Here is a 21,922-nt window from a genome sequence, read left to right on the forward strand (position 1 = left end):
CTGGGCAACTCCTAATGATCTAGAAGCTACTAGGTGTGCAAGTCCTATTTGGGCAATCTACTTATATTCAAAGCAAGCAAATCTGAGAAGAGGTTGCCCTAAGAAGAAAATAGTTCCATGATCTCCAATGGGATTCTTTAGAATTATTGTTTTCCTTTTTATACCCAATAGTGATTTGTTTACATTCTACTACTTTCTGTTCAAGATTCATGGAAAATTTTTAAAGCATAGCCTAAAACTACCACAGTATTTTAACAAGTATTACCATAGTACAAGTAAACTGGAAAGCTCTTCTACAGGTGAATCTCACAGAATTAACCAAGATCATCACATCCAACCTATCACCCAACACCATCTAATCAACTAAACCATGGCACTAAGTGCCTCATCCAGGCTGTTTTTAAACACTTCCAGGGATGGCAAATCTACCACCTCCCTGGGCAGCACATTCCAAGGGACAATCTCTCTTTCTGGGAAGAATTGCTTCCTCACATCCAGCCCAAACCTCCCCTGGCACAGCTTGAGACTGTGTCTTCTCGTTCTGTCACTGGTTGCCTGGGAAAAGAGACCAACCCCCACCTGGCTACAACCTCCCTTCAGGTAGTTGTAGACAGCAATAAGGTCTCCCTTCTCATCAGAGAAGAACCTGAGATGGTCTTCTGGACATACATCAGCTTTGATTTCTGTTAACGGTCATCGAATCCTTGCTGTCAAAATGCAAATTAGGTCTTTAGCTTCTCCTTTCTCTCCCCAGATTTCAAGACCAAAAACTGAGATTTTGAAAGAGACTTAAGATTATTCAACAAGGTAAAGAAATCCACGTCTTTAAGGACACGACGAGTTCATGTTTAAACTTAAAGTGCAATACATACTTCACCAGATCTATTCTGTTGTTGATGGCAGCCCAGTGGAGAAGCGTTACGTTTTCTTTGTCTGGTTGCCGTACATCATAACCTGCTTCCACCAGCTCTCTACATCGTTCATAGATTCCATACCTGCGAGAAGAAAACAAGGGTTTTACAAAGCTTTCACCTCAGACAAAAATGCCAACATCATACTTGTGGTCACAGTTGCAATACAAAGGCTTAAATGGAAGAGAAATGAAGAATCATAGGATTGTTAGGGTTGGAACCCCGCAGGGTTGTTAGGGACCTCAAGGATCATCTAGTTCTAATCCCTCCCCTCCCATGGGCAGGGACACCTCACACTACATCAGGTTACTCAGAGCCTGGGCCTTCAAAACCTCCAAGGATGAGACTTCCACCACCTCCATAGGCAACCTCTTCCAGTGTCTCACCACCCTCATGGTGTAAAACTTCTTCCTAACATCCAATCTCAATCTACCCAATTCTTTTTTTTTTTTCATTCCCCCCAGTCCTATCACTCCCTGATACCCTAAGAAGTCTCTCCCCAGCGTTCTTGTAGTCCTCTTCAGATACTGGAAGGCCACAAGAAGGTCTCTTGGGAGCCTTCTCTTCTCCAGACTGAACAGCCCCAACTCTCTCAGTCTATCTCCAGAGCAGAGCAGCTCCAGCCCTCTGCTCATCCTCGTGGCCCTTCTCTGGACACCTTCCAGCACATCCTTTACTTTCTGTTACTTACTTAACTTTGTGTTTCTGTCTGCTTACAGATCTCTTGAAGCAAGAAGCTTCCACTGGTAGAAGTTACATTAGTCATAACAAGATTTTACAGAAAACATGTTTCCATAGCAAACCATACAGCAGAGCATGGTGAAATATCAGTAGTGTACCAAGTATAAATAAAACTCCTCTCAAAGACTCCACTCCATCTGTTTCTCCCACCTCTGTTCTCCTTCCTGTCCTTCTCTTGAAAACCAAAAGAGGTTAGCCAACTGATCTGACAGGATCTTCCTAGAATCCAGCAGACGACAAGAACATCAGGTCAATTACAAACACTAAAACCCTAACTACTTACCATTCTCCTTCTCAGATAACAAACAGCAATCTCCCATATATAAGTTAGTAGCATTTGCTTTTCTACCCCACTTCAAAATTCTATGCTTTCCTATGGCTATCTGTCACCCTCATAAAAGATCACTATTCAATGTGATCTGCCCTCCTTTGGAAAAATAAAATAAATAAATTCTGCATACATTTTGAACGTTGAAATGAATTAGGAAGCATTAACACCACTTCCACATCTAATGTAAGAGTAACTCCAGTATTAAATAATGCTTGTCTTGATGCTTGCACTGCTTTACCACCTATTTTTAGCTGCAATAAAAGCAATACAGAAAGGCAAATAAAGATTACCTTTCAAAGTCTGTACAATCCATAGGGATTTCTCAAGCCTCAAGGACAAGACCATTCCTACTTTTTCTTTCATGTGTTTCAATGGAACCTCAGTCTGGCCAACACTACCACAGTGAAGCCTCACAGTCTCACAGTGTATCAGAGGTTGGAAGGGACCTCCAGAGATCATCAGGTCCAACCCCCTGCCAGAGCAGGATCACCCAGGGGAGTCCACACAGGAATGCATCCAGGGGGGTTTTCAAATTCTCCAGAGAAGGAGACTCCACAACCCCCCTGGGCAGCCTGTTCCAGGGCTCTGTCACCCTCGCTCTAAAGAAGTTTCTCCTCATCTTGAGCTGAAATCTTCTGTGTTCAAGTTTGAACCCATTGTTCCTTGGCTTATCACTGTAAACCACCCAAAAGAGCCTGGCCCCCTCCACTTGACACCCACCCCTCAGCTCTTGAGAGACATTGATCAGATCTCCTCTCAGTCTTCTCTTCTCCAGACTAAACAGCCCCAGGGCTCTCAGTCTCTCTTCACAGGGGAGATGCTCAAGTCCCCTGATGATCCCTCCTGGCTCTCTGCTGGATCCTCTCCACCAATTCTCTGTCTCTCTTGAACTGAGGAGCCTCAAATGACTCAAATCAAAAAGCCTCTGGAAGGTTTTCCAAGCCTGCTGCAGGTTTGGAGCACATAAATTAGTTTGGCTCTACTAAAAAATAACTACCAGACAGAACACCCTACCTAGATTGTGTTGTTCCCAATTTCTTAGGAAATCTGGACTAGAAGCAATGAAAAATGTTAGAAATTGCAGTCACAGCTATCATCTTTCCAAACACCCCAAAGATCTCAGAACAAAGGCAACTGCAGCAGAACATGCTAACTGGCAATGAGTCAATCAGTTGGTGGCAGCTGTGAAGAGAAGAGGTCTGGTTTACAAAGACTTAAAAATATGGATGGACAAAAGTTTTGCAGGGGTCAGCAATGTGCCCTTGCGGCCAAGAAGGCCAATGGGATCCTGGGCTGCATTAAGAAGAGTGTGTCAAGCAGATCCAGAGAGCTTCTCCTCCCCCTCTCTTCTGCCCTGGTGAGACCTCACCTGGAATATTGCATCCAGTTCTGGACCGCCCGATTCAGGAGGGACAGGGATCTGCTGGAGAGAGTCCAACAGAGAGCTACCAGGATGATGAAGGGATTGGAGCACTGCCCTGTGAGGAGAGGCTGAGAGGCTTGGGGCTGTTTAGTCTGGAAAAGGCTGAGAAGGGATTTAATAAGTGTTTATAAATATCTGAGGGCTGATGTCCAGAGGGAGGGGACAGGCTTTGGTCACTTGCACTCTGTGATAGGACAAGGGGTAACAGATACACACTACAGCACAGAAGGTTCCACCTCAACATGAGGAGGAGCTTCTTCACTGGGAGGGTCACAGAGCATTGGAACAGGCTGCCCAGGGAGGTTGTGGAGTCTCCTCTGGAGACTTTCAAGCCCCATCTGGATGTGTTCCTGTGTGACCTGTGCTGGATTTTATGGTCCTGCTCTGGCAGGGGGGTTGGACTTGATGATCTTTGGAGGTCCCTTCCAACCCCTAACATCCTGTGATCCTATGGTCCTATGCAACCAGTTTGACAAGGTACACCTAACCAGACACATAACTGCCAAGATAACTTGTAGGATTCCAAGTCTGGCAAGTCTTGAGGCACACTATCTTTCAAACCCCTATCTAGATGAGCAGCATGGTGTGACCAGTCCTCCTTCAAATGGCTTAACACATACCATTCCTGACTCACTCACCCACCAGCAGAAAGGGCCACTGAAACAGGTTAGGACTGTCAAAGGCAGGTCAGCCAAGGAGGAGGAGTGAGAAGAGACAGTAGAAGAGATGAGGGGCAATAAGATTCTGAAAGCAAGACGGCAAATTCTGCTCTCACTGCAGTACATCACACTTGTGTATGACACCATCTGGAGATAACCTGGAAAGTCATTCATATCAAATAACAAAATACTCTTTTGTTGACATGTTAGTCAACTCCAGTCAGTCATTATGACTCTTCCTACAGCAGACAAGCCTCCCACCTTCATTTAAGCAACTGAAGCCATAATGTAAGAGATGTTTGACCTACAGCCCTGCTATTAATAAAATATTCTAAGTTATTGGAAAGATACAATAACACAGTAATGCTAACTTCTATAAAGTGCTAGAGGCAATCGTGTAAATGTTTCGTGCAATGGATTTATACTTTCCTTACATATGGTGGTTTGGGCTGAGATCAAGTTAATCTTTGTAGCAGCTCCTATGGTGCTATGTTTTGGATTAGTGAGCAAAGCAGTGTTGCCAACAGATCAACATTTTAGCTCTTGCTGAGCATGACTTGCACAGCATCAAGGCCTTTTCTCTTTCTCAGACTGTCCTGCCAGTTAGAAGGCTGGAGGTGTACAGGAAGCTAGGAGTGGACTCCACTGGGACAGCTGATTGCAGATGACCAAAAAGACAGCCCATTTCACATGACACTGCTCAGCAATAAATGCTGGGAGAAGGAGGAAAAAGGACAACATTTGGAGTTATGGTGTTTGTCACCCCAAATATACTGGTTTCGGATGGATTAAAGTTAATTTTCTTTCTAGTAGCTGGTACAGTGCTTCTTTTGGATTTATAAAGAGAATAATGTTGATAACACACTGATATTTTAGTTGTTGCTAAGCTGTGTTTATATTAACTCAACAACTTTGCAGTTTCTCATGACCTCATGCTCAGTATATAATCAGGGAGTGGTGGGCCAGGAGGCACCATGGCTCAGGGACTGTCTAGGCATTGGTCATCAGGTGGTGAGCACTCATTCTGCATATTACTATTATTATTTCCCCTTCCTTTTCTGTCCTATTAAACTATCTTTACCTCAACCCAAGAGTTTTAACTGTTTTGTTGGGCTTTCCCCCCTACCCCGAATTCCTTCCACCATCCCACTACAGAGGAGTGAGCAAGCAGCTGTGTGCTGCTTAATTATCATCAGAGATTAAACCACACCAAGCAATTGTTGGGTGTGATGGGGCATTGCTATCCTCAGGATGGTTGAACACCTGCCTGCCAACAGAAAGTAGTAAGTTAAGTCCTTATTTTGCTTGCTTGTTTGCAACCACAGCAGTTGTTTTCCCTGTTAAACCATGAGTTTTCATTTTTACCCTTCCAGTTCATTTCCCCATCCCACTGGAGGGAACTGAGTGAGCAGCTGTGTGGGGGCTCAGCTGCCTACCGCAGTCTGCATGGATGAACAAGATGCTCCTGGACTTACTTGGGCAAAAAAGAAGAGTCTATAGGGAATGGAAGCAAGAGCAGGCTACATGGGAGGACTACAAAGAAGCTGTCCAAGCAGCCAAGGATCAGGTTAAGAAATCAAAACGCAGACAGAATTAAAGTTAGGCAAGGGACATAAAAGGGAACAAGAATTTCTTCAGTTACATCAGCAACAAAAAGCCTAGGGAAGAAGCAGGGGCTCTGTGGAAGGAAAACAGAGACCTCGTCATGAGGGATACAGAGAATGACTATTTGGCCTCAATCTTCACCAGCAAGGGCTCTAAGCTGCACCACCCAGGCTCCAGAAGGCAAAGGTAAGGAATGGGGAAAGGAAGATCTGCCCACTGGTAAGTGGAACTCAGGTTCAAGACCATCTAAAGAATCTGACAGTGCACAAGTGCATGGGTACTGAGGGAAGTGGTAGAGGAAGTTGCCTGGGCAGAGATTACTGCATGGGTTCAGATACAATCAAGAACAGTAAAAATGGATTCCTTCACCAGGCTTAGCACTGTAGATTTCCCCTCCTCCCCACTGGAAAGAAAACTGCAACTCACAGGTACTTCCTACCACTTGGCCACAAAACAAATCATGAAGTTCTGCAATCCATCACAAGAGCCTTCCTAGGAAAACAAAACACTTTGCAAAAGCTAAACAGAGAATGGGCTATATACCAATTTTAAGTCACCATCACTTTGTCTGTTCCTAGCCATTTATTTCGGTATCCTGAACTCAGTCATAACTTAGTACAAAAAATATACCATAGAAGATTTATTAAATTATACCTTATACATATTAAATAGTTACAAGAAGACTGAAGAACTCAGACAGAATCTGCCTGGGAAAAAAAAATGTTAAGAATTTATGACAATTTGCTTCTCTTCCTGGAAACAGCAGATTCCCTACAATTAAATAAAACACTGAATCTGACACAGTTACTCTTTCTTGAGCTCTGTCCTAGAAATGCAGCATTCTTCTCTCACATACTAGCTATAGCTTTCTTCCATCAGTCTGCTGCAGCTGACTTCACCTTGTCTTCTCCAAAGGTTCATGACGCAGTTAGACTGCAAAATGAGCATCGTACATTTCAGACACTCAGCACAACTGTGTTTAGGATGTTGCTATACAGGGCTCTATGCCCTTCAAGAAAGAGAAATGGAGGAAAAGATTCAAGTTCTCACAAGAGATTGATGTAGTAACCTAAGGAATTTTCAGCATCTGGGTGAATTCTAGAGGGTGATGCTATAAACATCACTAATCAAGTATAATTAAAGCATACCTCTAATATGCTGTGATACTATTGAGCTTTCCCTGCAAGATAAAATTTGGCCATGCTGCTAGGAAGGAATCTTCACTGAACACATCACCATGCTAACAAACAGTAGGCAAGCCAGGAGCTCACTTCCTCATCTTGCTATCACAGTAACTCAAATCAAAGCTGGTTTAACCAGAACTGCAATTCGCAGGAAAATTGTATTTTTTTTACCTTTTGAAGTCTCATTCCCCTGAATGATGGTGGTTAACTACTAACAAAACCTTTCATACGTTCTCACAGTTTTCTGTGTTAAACAGTAAGACAGTTTTGTTTTCAGCAGCAAAGGGACAACTCAAGAGCTGTTTAATGAACCTTCAACAGTGATGCTGAGAGACGAGAAATCCAGCTCTTGCATATGTTATGTTCCAAAGCCTCAAATTGCCTAGACAGTTGTGGCTGCATTGCTAAGTGTAGCTAAAAAAATCCCACTCTTCCATGTGAGCTTCAGAGACATTTCAATGTTGGGCCCAACGCTGTTTAATATCTTTGTAAGTGATCACAGAATCAACCAGGTTGGAAGAGACCTCCAAGATCCAACCGATCACCTAACCCTGAACTAATCAACTAGACCATGGCACTAATTGCCATGATCTGGATGCTGGGATCAAGAGCACCCTGTTGAAGTTTGCAGACACCACCAAAATGAGTGGGGAGACCTGTGCAGGCTGAATGAGTGAGCTAGCAAGAACCTTATGAAGTTCAACAGGGACAAGTATAGGGTCTGGCACCTGGTAATACATAACCCAGGAGCACAGTTCAGGCTGGGATCTATCTGGCTGAAGAGCAGCCCTGTGGAAAGGGCCCTAGGGGTCTTGGTGAATAAGCTCAACATGTGTGAACAGTATGCTGCAGTGGGAAAGACAAACAAAAGGATGCTGGGTTGCATCAACAAAGGCATTACCATCAGAGATAAAGAAGTCATTATCCCACTCAGCGCTTGTCAGGCCACAGCTGGAGTCCTGCATGCAGTTTTGGTCCCTGCTGTACAAAATGAGGCTGGACAGGCTGGAAAGTGTGCAGAGAAGAGCCATGAGAATGATCAGAACACTGCCCTATGAGGAAAGGCTGAGAGAACTGGGGTTGTTCAGCCTTGAGAAGAGAAAGCTTAGAGGAGACCTTATTACCATGTACCAATATAAAAAGGGTGGCTACCAGGAGATCCCTTTTTACAAGGCATCACACAGAAAAGACAAGGGGTAATGGGTATAAGTTATTCCTGAGGAGATTCCAACTGGACTCCAGAAAAAAAATTTCAACAGTTAGACCCTGGAATAACCTTCCAAGAGAAGTAGTGGACTCACCTACATAGGTCAGTTTTAAGACCTAGCTTGCTAGGGTGCTGGGCCATCTCATTTCAACTATACTATTACCTAGATCATCTGGTCCAAGCTTTCCTTGGAGTCTCGTCCAACCTGGCATTCTGTGATTTGTTTTCACCAACCTAATCAAACTCCATGGGGACAAGGATCTACTGGAGAGAGTCCAATGGAGAGCTACCAGGATGATTAAGGGACTGGAGCATGTGCCCTGTAAGAAGAGACTGAGAGCCCTGGGGCTTTTTAGTCTGGAGAAGAGAAGACTGAGAGGGGATTTAATAAATATTTATAAGTATCTGAGGGCTGAGTGCCAGGAGGGAGAGGACAGGATCTTCTCCATTGTACTCTGTGACAGGACAAGGGGCAATGGATAGAAACTACAGCACAGGTTCCACCTCAACATGAGGAGGAACTTCTTCACTGGGAGGGTCACAGAGCACTGGAACAGGTTCCCCAGGGAGGTTGTGGAGTCTCCTTCTCTGGAGACTTTCCAGACCCATCTGGATGTGTTCCTGTGTGACCTGTGCTGGATTGTAATGGTCCTGCTCTGGCAGCGGGGTTGGACTTGATGCACTTTGAAGGTCCCTTCCAACTCCTAACATCCTATGATCCATGGGCACAAATCACCAGGCATAAGGAGCATGTGCCCCTGTCAATCTGCACACCCTCTCCTCCTTTTAATAGCTGAAAAAAAAGCTAGGAGTAAATTATCACTTAGGCCAACCCTCACCAATTTGAATTGTTCCAGATTCTTTTTTTTTTTGTTAGCAGTTACCCTATGAATGATGAGAAGTAGTGAGGGGAAAAAAGAATGTTCTAAAAAGTACTCAACAATATTTTTCCCAAGCAAGATCTAGAATATTTCACATTTTAGTCTGCACTGTTTCACAAGCACATGACTTCCTTTTGAAAGAGCTCAGTGAATAAAACAGAAAAGTTCATCTTGCAATAATGAAATCGTAATACTTGAGTACAAGGAATCAATCTTCCAGGAGCCACAAAAGCACTTGTTAATATCATTGATGTTTAATACCCATGTTCATAATGGTTATTTAATGTACTTCCAGCACAGCTGGAACATGTTCCATTTCACTACAAGCAGAAGGTGTCTACTGATGCTCAGCTGAGCTGAAAATGATGCAAGGGCTTGTGCCTCAGATTGTGTGCTCTTCCTCATAACCCATCACACACTCCTCTACCTGTGATCATTTGCTATTTGATGGTTCAAAACATTTAGGACAAGAGAAAGGCAGCAACTTTAAGTTATTATGTGTAGATAGTTCTCTTCTCAAGGCATCGTATTCAAGGCTGACTCCAGCCTTGGATGACACAGGGCTACTAGTGCCAGAACAGGCAGAAACATCCAACATGTCTCTATTAAATTTCACTTCTAAATCACATATGAACCTTTTTTTTTCCACAAGACTCCATTCTCTTGCAGCTCTAGTGAGAGCACTGAATGCTATCACCGAGGAAGGAAAGAAAGGATACAACCCACTGTCTAATCTTGTAGAGGCAGAAGAAATTAAAATACATTCTACAAAGTCAAGTACTTATTAACTAGCAGTATGCAATATTCCTCCATTGTAATAGCAAGGGCAAGAATGGATTAACTTGTTACTCCTGTTTTGAAAATTGGTTTTCAAATACATGAGTGGCCTGTTTCTGCTTTCAGAACCAGTGGAACCTTTAAATGAATCAAACAGTTTTGCTTGATTCCAAGATGCCAAGAGATCACACATATATTGTAACTGCTGCAAGCTAAAGGGTGAAGAAACTACTATTTTTAATGCTATCTAGATACTCTTGGACTTGTCTATAACAAAGCCATTGAAAAGTGTCCTTTATAGCAATAGGCACTAATCCCAAACATTATGAGTTTTATTCCAGCACAAGTTTCTGCAAAATAAAAAGACTACTGGGGGTATAAAGCATACCTAGGCCTAAATGTCTATGGGAGAATTTACCAGGAACATCAAGGGGAATGCACTTTGCCATGTGCTGCTCTTCCCTACACAATGTCTTAATCTGATTGTAAGAGGTTATTAAACTGTAGCTCATACTGTAGGAGCACGCTAATTTAATAAGTCTCCAATCCACAAACTAAAAAGAAAATGCACACAAGCACTCAACGAGATAGGAAACAACAAACAAATACTTCTGGAAAAACTTGTGGAGCTTGCAAGCTCTTATTTTCCCTTGCTGAAAAGCACAAAAGGCATTATTTTACTAACTCTTCTACTGCTGTGTAATCAAGTGTCAGTATACTCAACATCTTAAAATGGAATCCTACAGTCAAACAGCATATATGAAGTATAGATGAGCTATAAAACTTTTTCATTCCGTTCACTGACCTGCTTCAGAGCAATGAAGGGGAAAAGGACCTGGGAGTCCTAGTGGATGGAAGGATGACCATGAGCCAGCAATGTGCTCTGGTGGCCAAAAGGCCAATGGTATCCTGGGTTGTAGTCAGTAGGTTACGAAAGGTTCTTCTCCCTCTCTACTCTGCCCTGGTGAGGCCACATCTGGAATATTGCATCCAGTTCTGAGCCCCTCAGACAAAGACAGACATGGAAGTCAGCATGGATTTCAGGAACCTAAACTCCTCACAACTCAAAAGGTGAAAGAAAGTACATACTTCCTAAACCTAAATGGGGCCTGTGCCACATGCAGGAGGTGCCTTTAGATTAAAAAAAAAAAAAGGAAAGAAATTTTTCTTTTCAGAAGAAAAAGGCAAATAGCTCAGCTAGATACATAATAGTTTAAACATTCAAATTAACAATAGGAGAAATATAAAAATCTTTAAAAATATAATTGCAGCTCACTGCAATGAAAAGTGACAGTGGCTTAGGTTTCTGAACAGTAAAAAGTGCAAGATAAATAGCATCATGACAACTATTCTAAAAGTCTTGTCAGTTAGTATCTACTACAGGCCTGTGTAGAAAATAATTCCATTATTAATGTAGATGAATTAAATTTGCAAATAGGACTGCAGAAGTAAACTTTCTCAGCAATAAAATTCTGCCCTGAAACTGCATAATCAGAAATGATGGAGGAAGTCACACAGAGACACTCCCTCTAAATTACAAATGATGCCAACAGTTCAAGGAAACACTCATGATTGTGTATCACTGTTGCCCACTTAATCATCACCTACAGAAACTAAACACCAGTAACAACAGGGAGAAAATCATTCTACTCCAATCTGTCCAGCAACTACCTGTCTTGACAGCTTACCATGATACCTCCTGCATATTTTCATATAATGCTCATAAAGTCATCTCAAGAGTAATTCTGTACCGTTCACTTCTGAAATCTTCTACTACTCTATCTAGAAATATAGAGAACCTCCCACTTCAGGTAAATAAAATAAATAAATCCACTTTACTGTTTACCTAATACAGACACAGAGAAATCTAAGACTCAAAAACAAACTTACTGTGTGGCTTTGACGATGTCCCAAGTGCTGTAATCATCAATGTGGCTTTTCCGTCCGAGAGATTCACTATATCCATGGTTGTAATGGCTTTGAGGCTTTATTTCCTAAAACAGACAAACTGGCTATTAGAACACCAAAATCAGCATTACTAAAGTTTCTAAGAAAAAAAAAAAAGAAAAAAAGAGTAAAAATACACGCAAAACTAAAAAGAGTATCCAATTCAATAAGCTATAAAACTACCTCAGCATGGTAGACTTTATGGTCTTTATTTTGCAAAGCAAGCCACTGTATTCTCCAGTACAGCCTTCAAACATCTTCCAGAAAATACTACTTGTAAAGGCAGAGTTCAGCCAAAACCTACACCAGGCTATTTTTATGTAATGTTAATAAAAAGTAACATCCATTTTAATATTGCTAATTTTTTTTCTTTATTTTTAGCACATCGAAAAAGAAGCTATTGGCCACAAAGTGACAAACTCTCACTCTGCTACTACAAATAAATGTTATACTTCAAACAACATAGGCAAATACCTTCTAGAAAATAAAATATTGGGAATTATTAACACCACTGACTAGAACCTACTGATACTTCATTGATTCTTCAACTCCAGTCCCATCTTCAGAAGTGATGTATATGTGTTTAACCCGTGGGTCTCTGAAATAAATGGCATGAGCATGACATGGTCCAGATACAGTTCCCTACAAACTTATTTCTTTTGATGAAGAGCCACCCTTAATGATCCCCTTGGTGGAATTTACAACTAAAGACTGCATTGACATCCCATTTTTCTTTACAAAATGCACCCATGTGAAGTCAGCTCAGCAAGTTCTGGAAACTGAAGGATGAACTTGATACAGTTTCTAGATGATTTTCCATTTGTTACAAATACTACTCTGTGATTGCCTGGATGTATCAACCTTGAAATTCAACAGTTACATAAGAAAAATGTGAGAACTGTAACAGTGAAGCAAAAAAACCCCAAGCTATCAGAAAGGTTTAAAAATGCATTTCAATTGATTTGAATTAAAATGTGCCATTTACTTTTACTGTTTTCTCTAACATATAGTTCCATGAGGATAAATTTTGTTTCTTTGATCTATACCTGGAAACACTTTTAAACACTTCACAAAAAGCACTTAATTAAGATGACAACTTCCACTTAGTTATTAAAATGAGGGATCAACTTCATGATTATGCCCAAGAAGGCCAATGGCATCCTGGCCTGCATCAGCAATAGTGTGGCTAGCAGGAGCAGGGAAGTCATTCTGCCCTGTGCCCAGCACTGGTTAGACCACACCTTGAGTGCTGTGTCCAGTTCTGGGCCCTGCAGTTTAAGAAAGATGTTGAGATGCTGGAAGGTGTCCAGAGAAGGGCAACAAAGCTGGGGAGGGGTCTGGAGCACAGCCCTATGAGGAGAGGCTGAAGGAGCTGGGAGTGTTTAGCCTGGAGAAGAGGAGGCTCAGGGGAGACCTCATTGCTCTCTACAGCTACCTGAAGGGAGGTTGTAGCCAGGTGGGGGTTGGTCTCTTCTCCCAGGCAACCAGCAGCAGAACAAGAGGATGCAGTCTCAAGCTGCACCAGGGGAGGTTTGGGCTGGATGTGAGAAAGAAATTCTTCTCAGAAAGAGAGATTGGCTATTGGAATGGGCTCCAAGGGGGTGGAGTCACTGTCCCTGGAAGTGTTTAAAATAAGACTGGATGAGGAACTTAGTGCCATGGTTTCACTGATTAGATGGTGTTGGGTGATAGTTTGGACTTGATGATCTCTGAGGTCTTTTCCAACCTGGTTAATTCTGTGAAAAAAAATTCTGTGAAATGAAGCTATTTTTGCTTTTTAAAAAATAAGCATAGCCTGAGTCCAGACAACCTTGATGTAACACACTTAACATCAACAAGGATTTACAATCACAAATCCCCACCAACTTCTCTCCCAGGAGACATATGTTGCCCTGCTAGCTTAAGTGACTAAGAGATATATTAGGGCTAAGGAGACTTCTTATTGCCAAAATGCACCCATCTCCCCATTTCTCATGATCTCTCAACTGAAATAATTTCTGCAAAAGGTGCTGTTTGTCACAAGGAGAAGTAACTTCTTCCTGTGCTCAGTTATGGCTAGTCAGCCAAAGTGTTTTCCAGCTTCAAGGAACAACATTAATCAGCCCTCTATTGACTGCAACACCAATTTAAATACTGAGCTTGCATGCAGATAAGCAGGCTGCCCTTTGACTCTCTTAATCTGGCATTTACTCATCTCAGCTGTATAAACACAATGCCTTCCAGTAACTGGATGCTGGTAATCAAAGCAGTCATTACAAATTTCTCATTCAAGTTATTTTAAAGGTACTTCTACCCTAACATTATTACATGCATCATCTCTTTTAGAGAGATTTAAAAAAAAAATGTCTGAAAATTACATTTCAAATACTTATTTCCAGATTTCAACATACTGGAGTGCCACCTAATTAGATGTCTAAAAACTTATACAAGTTTTAACCTCTGGGTAAGCTATCAATAAAGTGTAAAGCTTATTCCCCTTCCAGCAGCTGAGGAAGGCTAAGAAATATATTGAACTACTATCTTCTTATAAAGGTGCTTCAAGACAGTGATTTTTTTTTTCTTCTGGCCTCTACTTGACTTAGCTTTTCTGGGTAGCTGGAAATTCCAAAACTCTAATGGCTGATTACAAAACCAAGTAACTTCAGTTGAGCATGTCTGTATTTGTTACATATTATGAATGCATTTCAGACAGGTGAGGGGAAAAAGCCAAATAGAGAGAAATTCTAATGCATGAAGTAGATTTCATAGTACTAAACTGTACTAAAAAGCCATTTGTGTAGTTAAGAATATTGATGACATTTTATATATTAAAAATATTAAAAAATCTTTCAAGAAAGTCAACTGTTTAGAGCTTGAAAACCAGAACATAGCAACACTGAGAATTACCACAGCAGAAGATTTTATTTTCAAAATAGATTTAGGCTTATGCATAGACAGTACCTAAATGATCAGCTGAGTATCTCTTTTTCTCAACCACAATGCTATTTTCTGGCATGCAATTTTTCTAAGCCTGAAAAACTAACTAGATTAACCAATAAAATACTGCCAGCCCAGTAGGAAGGTTGCTGTATTACCAGCTCTACAGGAGAGACAACCTCAAAGGGCATCTGCTGTCACCCAAATCTCACAATACAACCATTTTTTTTACTACCCAGAAACCTGGCTTCAATTTTTATTTGAAGAAGGCAACATCTTAACCAAGGCAACATCTTAACCAAACCTTTTTTTCACAGCTACTAGACAACCCAGAGCTTTACCTGGAGCTAAGATACTGAAAAAGACACCAAAGGCTATTGCAATTGAATAGTAAAATATAAGAGAAGGCTAAACTCTCTGTTTGGGGATTTATACCATCTCTAGTCATCTATTGTTGCACTACCCCATTGCAGCAGGGTTTTACACATCAAATTGTAGTGCTCAGACCCTGAAAAGCTAAGTCAGGTAGAGGCCAGAAGAAAAAAAAAAATAACTGTCTTGAAGCACCTTTATAAGAAGACAGTAGTTCAGTGTATTTCTTAGCCTTCCTCAGCTGCTGGAAGGGGAATAAGACTCTTCTCTTCTTATCTAAGAATTATTAAAAGCAAACTGAGAAACTTGGGTTATTTTTCATGTAGGTGTTAATTTACCAGGAAACACTTTTTCTCCCAGGCTGCATTTTATTAACCACTTCAAGCACACAAATTAGGCTTCTGTTCCCTTGAGCCCACCGCATCAGTCACTCAAGAGAGCTGCCCATTTCCAACCAGTGTGAACTCATGTCAGCCTAAAGTGACTATGAAACCACAGCCTTATGATACTAAGGCTTTTACAGAAAGGTTTACAGGAATACAGCAAAATCTTAAGTTATTAATCATGTAAATTCAAAAAAGTGAGAGATTGTACTTATTAGCCTCTTCGACAGCTTGTCTACTACTTCTACAAAGGACGTGAACATAATACTCTTAACTTTAAGGAAAATACAGCTTTTAATCTCCTTTTGTACAAAGAGCACCTCTGAACTACTCATTTCATGCTGAAACTTTCAAATTTTGTTATATCAGTGCAAAATATCCAAAGTGATTTAAAAAGTTACATTTGAAGTGATGGCTGACACAAAATGAGTCAGTGTGAAAAAAATTATCTCCCTCTTTTACCCTGGTACCTATACCAGCATTTGTTCAATATAAAGATTCACTACGAATATAAACTCTAAGTGAATCCCATGTTTCCTGATCTACTAAGAGAGCTGAGTTTGTATTTTACATTTAAAAGCAGTTGAAACAATCCCTAAAAACCAGAGAGGTACCTCCAACATCATACAACAGTTTTCTAACCACAGTGTGAACTATATATATATAAAAAAAAAAGGACAGTTTTAGATTGGCCTGAAAAGAAGATGCAAATATGGCTCATTCTGGAAGTAAATAATTTAAGACAAATTCCAGGAAAACATATCAAACATGAATCCTCATCCAATGCTGTCAGTTTTCTGCAGCCTAGACACAGATTCCCAAGCTTAAGAGTCAAGATTTACCACTCAGTATTACCTATGTGAGTAGACAGCTGCATGTTGACTCATAGCAGCATGCTATCAGTGCCCTTCTACAAGGCATAACTTGTACCTGCCATTTTAAGTGCCTAGTTTATGGCTGTGATCTGCAGAGCAACCTTTGGGCTCCTAAATCACAAGCTGACAAGGATAAAGATAAAAGAGAGCCTGGATTTTGCAGATCAGTGCTGACAAAGCAAAAATGTAAGGGAGGTAAGGCCGCAGCTAGCACCAGAAAAGAGCCTCTCTTCATTCCTAAAGAATTATTTTGTAGTGTCCTGAAAATTTTGTGCAGGGCTAGGTCGTAGTACTATAAATGCAGAAAAGTAATTTCTCCTAGTTATTCCAGAAGGGATGATTTAGAAAGGAACAACAAAAGACTAACATGAAGAGAATCTAATACGTGTCTATCTTATTTTAGCCAGATAAGCTACCAGTAAACAGAAAAATCAGCTGACAGACTTAAGCAGGAGACCATTATAAATCCCACAAGAAAGGAAACCAAAACAAATCTCTGTTCAAGGTGTCTCTCAGAGTCTACTGAATAAAACCAACATGCAGATTTTGCAGTCCCTATCAGCCTTAGGCGACTCAGAGAACAGTTGGGTCATGTAGTTTCTCCTTAGCAAGCCTACTAGTTTGATTGAACTTCAACTTTGCAAGAAGTTAAAATTGTTGTATTCAGCACAATTCAACTTCCCAGATGCCACAGCTTATGATAAACCAATACTGAGCCAACAGAATCCAACTGCTAGCTACTTCTGCTTTTACAAAGGCTACATACACAACAATGGAAAACTGTAAAAATAAGCAAATTTTAGCCAAACTAGTACAACCCTACATCTGACATGGATTTGGTCCCATCAACACAGTCACTTCAAACTGAAGCGTAAAGCTATCCTTATCCAATGTACAGTGCTGAAACCCAAAAGTCATATTCTTAAAATTCACAAGAAAGTTCAGATGTGCTTTTTAAAGAAAAAACAAAACAACAACAACCAAACTTCTGTAAGTGAAAACTATCATTTCTAATACCACAATACAAACAAAGAAATATTTTTCTAAGGCACCTGTTGCTCAGCTGAGAAACGAGTAAACAAATCCAGGCAGTGGTCAAGCTCTGCCATGGGCATCTCTGCAAGTTGTTTGGAAAGCAAGGAAAAAAAAAATATGGTAACTGTTTCACCTGCATACACTACACTGTTGCAAACACAACCTGAAAGTAAACAAGATCTTCAAGTGCCACTATGGTTAAGGAATTCCTTTTCTAAAAGACTGCAAAACTGTATTTAAACTATTAAGTTGGCAACAAGGACTCAGCAGTAAGACACCCCAACATATGAAAGTGAAAAAGCTAAGCCTAAATATGCAAGAATTTCAACTCAGTCGCTTAACAAAACTTATCTAGACACCAAAAATCCTCACAAGCCTATACACGCTTGCATATATTCACCCATTATAAGCTATGTAAAAGACAGAAGTTTAGAAAAAATCCATGCCAAAGCTTAAGAACTAGCAACTACTTAACTTTTCCACTACCTTCTTTGGCAAGTTTTATATTTTTAAATGTTTAGCATAGCAGTTATAAAGACCACTATTTAAAAAGCTGTGGATACTGAAAACAATCTCTCTCTACACACATTGCTACCACACAGGATGGCTTTGAAGTAGCCACAAGCATCAAATGCTGCCATAATATGTGCAGGCACAGCTCCAAGACAGGAGGAGGCTAACTGAACAAAGCCACCTGTGCCCAGGCATCATATATCCTGTTCAGCTCCAGCATGACTGACTACAGTGGGTTGAGTTTGCCCAAAGGTAGTCATTTTGCATCAGGAACTCAGCTAGAAAGGAATCACGAGCATGACATTCAGACATCATCTACCTTTGGAGTTTAAAAAAACTCAGATTACTTCCTCCAACCTGCTGGAGAGACGAGAAAGATCTGCTTCAAAATCCTATACTGCTCTAGATTATCTGCCCACCATTAATAAGAGAACAGGAACAACAACCACAACTAATTACATAACGCTGACATCATGCTTTTCACAGAACTTTGTGTACTGGCAGCTTCAATGCCACCATATGCCTTTTAAGGTTTCACCTAAAAGAGTCAAGAACCTCCTCTACATTCATATGCCCATACATAAATGTTAGGAAAACAGTTAAAATTCTTGAAACTACTATGGTATTTTAAACATATGGCAGACTGATAATGAAGTAACATAACATTTTGAGCCTAGAGCCTGCATCATGCTCATACATGGCTTCAACAATATTCTTAAGTGTTAAAACATTTTTCCTTTTATGATGACAATATTTATTCCAGGAAAAAATTAATTTTACAATTATGATCTACTGTTTAAAAAACAGTAACAGCTAATTTGGAAATGAGAAACTGGAATTCAAGCATTTATTCTTTGATGTTGATCTCTACTGACAATGGCTCCTCCCCAGCTGAGAGCCAGGAAAACTAAATAGAAGGTAGCAGAGCAAAGGCTTGATTTCACTGCTTTACAAAAAGCATGTGGCAAGCACTGAATCTCTGCTTACTTCATCTTGTTTCAAGAAGTCATTTCCAAGCATGACTTGAGCCAAATTAGCAGTCTACCATTGTTAAAAGAGAAGGGTGCTTCTCTGCCTGCTCTCCCCTGTTGCTCCATGCTTCTGCTGCCTAACTCAAGCTGGCTTTGGTACTCAGAGATGTGGCTGCAGTGAGCCCACTCAATTCATTAGAGAGGTTAAAACAAACAAGCAAACAAAAAACCAAACAAACCAAAACAAAAAGGTTAAATAAGAAACAGAAAAGAAATCTTTTCCTAGGACAACAACTTGAATCTCCTGTGAAAAGATAAGATTCAGAGCCACCCATAGGGGGAAAGGAAGTTAAAAAACCAGGTAGCAGGCACATTTTGGCAGCACTCAATTGTTAATTTGACTAAGTAATCACAGAACAACACACTCCAGCTTTTAAACATTCAAAGAAGTCAGTTGACAGGATGAAGAAAATGATGCTACTTCCAGAAACCTGTAGAGCTGGTTGGCTTAAAAAGCTGCAAGACAACCAGATTTTACTTATTTATAAAAATCTAATTTGGTTCCCCAACTACTACCAAGGGTCACTCTTTGTAGCTCAGCTTCCCCCTTCAGTGACTATCCTCTGACAGTGCCCTAATCACTCAAATGCATCTGTGACTAGTTCTTCATTACTCATGAGTCATAAAACGTGCAGATTGCTCCCACAGATGCGCAAGTAATGTAGGTTAGGAAAAACTCAGAGCGTGAGAATAAGGCTTTAAAAAAAAAAAAAAAAAAAAGAAATAAAAAGGAAAAAAAAAAAGGTGTTTTGGAAAAGAGAAACAACATGGTAAAGGAGAAAAGGGAACCTCTTCTGGAAAAAAGGACCAATAATATAGGGAAAGAGAAGATAAACTGAAACACAAAAAAATAAGGAAGTAGAGAGGAGGGGGGAAAAAAGTAAGCATAGTTGCCAAGAAAAAGCACTACCTTCATTCCCCATTAGTTCTTCTCATCACCAAATGAACAACTAAAGTTATGCTCATTTCCAATCAGTACTCAAATCTTTTAAGCTTTTCCACTGAAAAAGCCAAAATAAAATAAGCTTTAGAAGAATTTCAAGAATAGTACTCATAGGGGGAAAAAGAAAGGAGGAGGGAATATTAAGAAATTATACATGATAGAATGAGGCAACCAAGACTGAATTATTCCAAGACAGAAATTTCATAATTCATAATCATATGTAGCAGGAGGATATGAATAGGTCAACAGGCCTGCTTGGACATAAGGATGGGAGGAAAATACTGCTGCTTACAGCTGCTACACATGGCTCTAGCAGGCACTAACAGATGGCTAGGACTGCTTCTCCTTTAAACGTTATGCAATATCACTGCAAGGAAGCAACACTGTCAGACACTCCAATTCTGAATGGTGACCAAGATACTTAAGAGAAAATACTAGCAAGCTCTAAAATTAAAAAGAAAAAAAAATAGGAATAAAAGCATTACTTTATACAAAATACTGCATACTATTGCCTTTGTTTCTTAATGAAAAGAGAAGGAATTATAATAGTATAGTAATCAAGAAAAGGCTACAGTCAGAAGAACCATGACAAAATCTGAAGTGAATGCAGCTGTATCAGGGAAGCTAAAAAATAAAATAACCCTTGTGTATATGTTTTATATTTAACAGAGACTACTGGAAGCCAGTACTAAAGGATTCCTTCCTTGGAATTTGTTCAAATTCTCTCTTCCTCGTTTGTCAAGAACATAGTTGTCCTCCTAAAAAAGCACAAAAATCTATACAGACAAATATATTCATGGCAATCTGCATATTATAAATACTTTATATACACAAACAATACAAGCCACTCATGCACCAGCATTAATAGAGAAAAGCTCACAGAACAATTACAAGCAAATCAATGCACTGCATTCCTAAAAAGAACCCAAAAAGATGCTGTTAGTATTTATTTTAACATTTTTAATGGAAGTTCCTCTTCTGAAGTCTATGATAATTTTCCTGCCCCTACTCCCTCACCAAATTCTGCAACACAGACTGAAGTGATCAGGTCTTTAGAGATAATCACACTTAGTTCTTCACAGACATAAAATGAGTAGCTGCTGCTTCTCTAGAAACAGCAGTAAAATTTAGGATTAAACCAGTAACAGCTAATGTGACTAACTGTTGGCTGTTATCAAGTGGGAGAAGTCTGATGCTTTTCATATTCGCATGAAGTCCTCACCAGAAAAAAAAAATAATTCTGCAGGGCTTCATAGGTTCACCAGTTTGAGAAGCCAGAACCTCCCTCCAGCAGCCATGAGCTGTTAGATTGCCTGAACTGGGATGATGCATATAGACCTTGAGTTTGTGCTAGTATGTGCTAGAAAACTTCCATCTAAAGCAGATTACATTCTCCATAAACATGTGTGCAATGCCATTTTTTTTTATCCTAGCCTGTCATATGTGTTAAGAAAAAAAAACAACAGGTAATTTTTTTGGCTTCTAAATACATACCATTTGACTCACCTCACATTGATCCTTACAATTCATCCTAGGATTCTCCCTGCCACCTGTTATAGCCTTAAATTACACAAAATGAGCATGCCATGAGAAAAATCCCTTCCATTCAACGCCAATCTTGTCACCTTTCTATTACTTTGTACATCTGACAGCATTCTGTAAAACTTGTTTGGTTTTCCCTCTAATTTTTGGATTATTTGCATGGTTTCTTGACAAACAATAGAAAAGATGCATTTATGAAAACCCCTGGAGAAGCCACTTGTACAATATATACACAAGGGGGAAAAGATTATGTACTTAATCCTCTAGGTTGGTTTGGTTCGTTGGTTGTTTTTTTTTTTTTTAGTTTGACTTAGGCCTTTTGTTGCTCTTGTCTTGTTGTTGTGGTTTTTGTTTGGTTTGAGTTTTTGGTAAAGCAAGTTATAGTTTAAGTTGTTGATGCTCCCTTTACAAAATGGCATGGACTGAGAAAACCCCCATCTCAAACACAATAAAATTGTCCTTTTGCTGAAACAGAGTTGCACCCACATGCACCAGTCAGCCACCACACAGGGAATAATCCCACATACTGGCCAATGCAGATCTAATTTTTTACATAACAAGTTAGAGATGCTCCCTTAATCCTACCATCCTATGCAGAGTTCAGAGATATTGTGATTCAAGGCACAGCTGGTAACGAGTAAGTTTT

The 21,922-nt window shown here is 40.2% G+C and overlaps 1 protein-coding gene across 1 annotated transcript in view; it reads right to left on the minus strand.

Annotated features, from left to right (window-relative positions):
* ZDHHC17 (zinc finger DHHC-type palmitoyltransferase 17) overlaps positions 1 to 21,922 on the minus strand; it is a 74,019-nt gene that overhangs the window by 42,378 nt on the left and 9,719 nt on the right. Inside the window, exons 2-3 of the mRNA XM_054399476.1 lie at positions 11,610 to 11,713; positions 873 to 995 (exon numbers count right to left, since the gene is read on the minus strand). Of these exons, the coding sequence (XP_054255451.1) occupies positions 873 to 995; positions 11,610 to 11,713 (227 nt within the window). The remainder of the gene's footprint in view (positions 1 to 872; positions 996 to 11,609; positions 11,714 to 21,922) is intronic.

This window comes from Indicator indicator, chromosome 3 (genome assembly GCF_027791375.1).
Source record: "Indicator indicator isolate 239-I01 chromosome 3, UM_Iind_1.1, whole genome shotgun sequence".
Lineage (NCBI taxonomy): Eukaryota > Metazoa > Chordata > Aves > Piciformes > Indicatoridae > Indicator > Indicator indicator.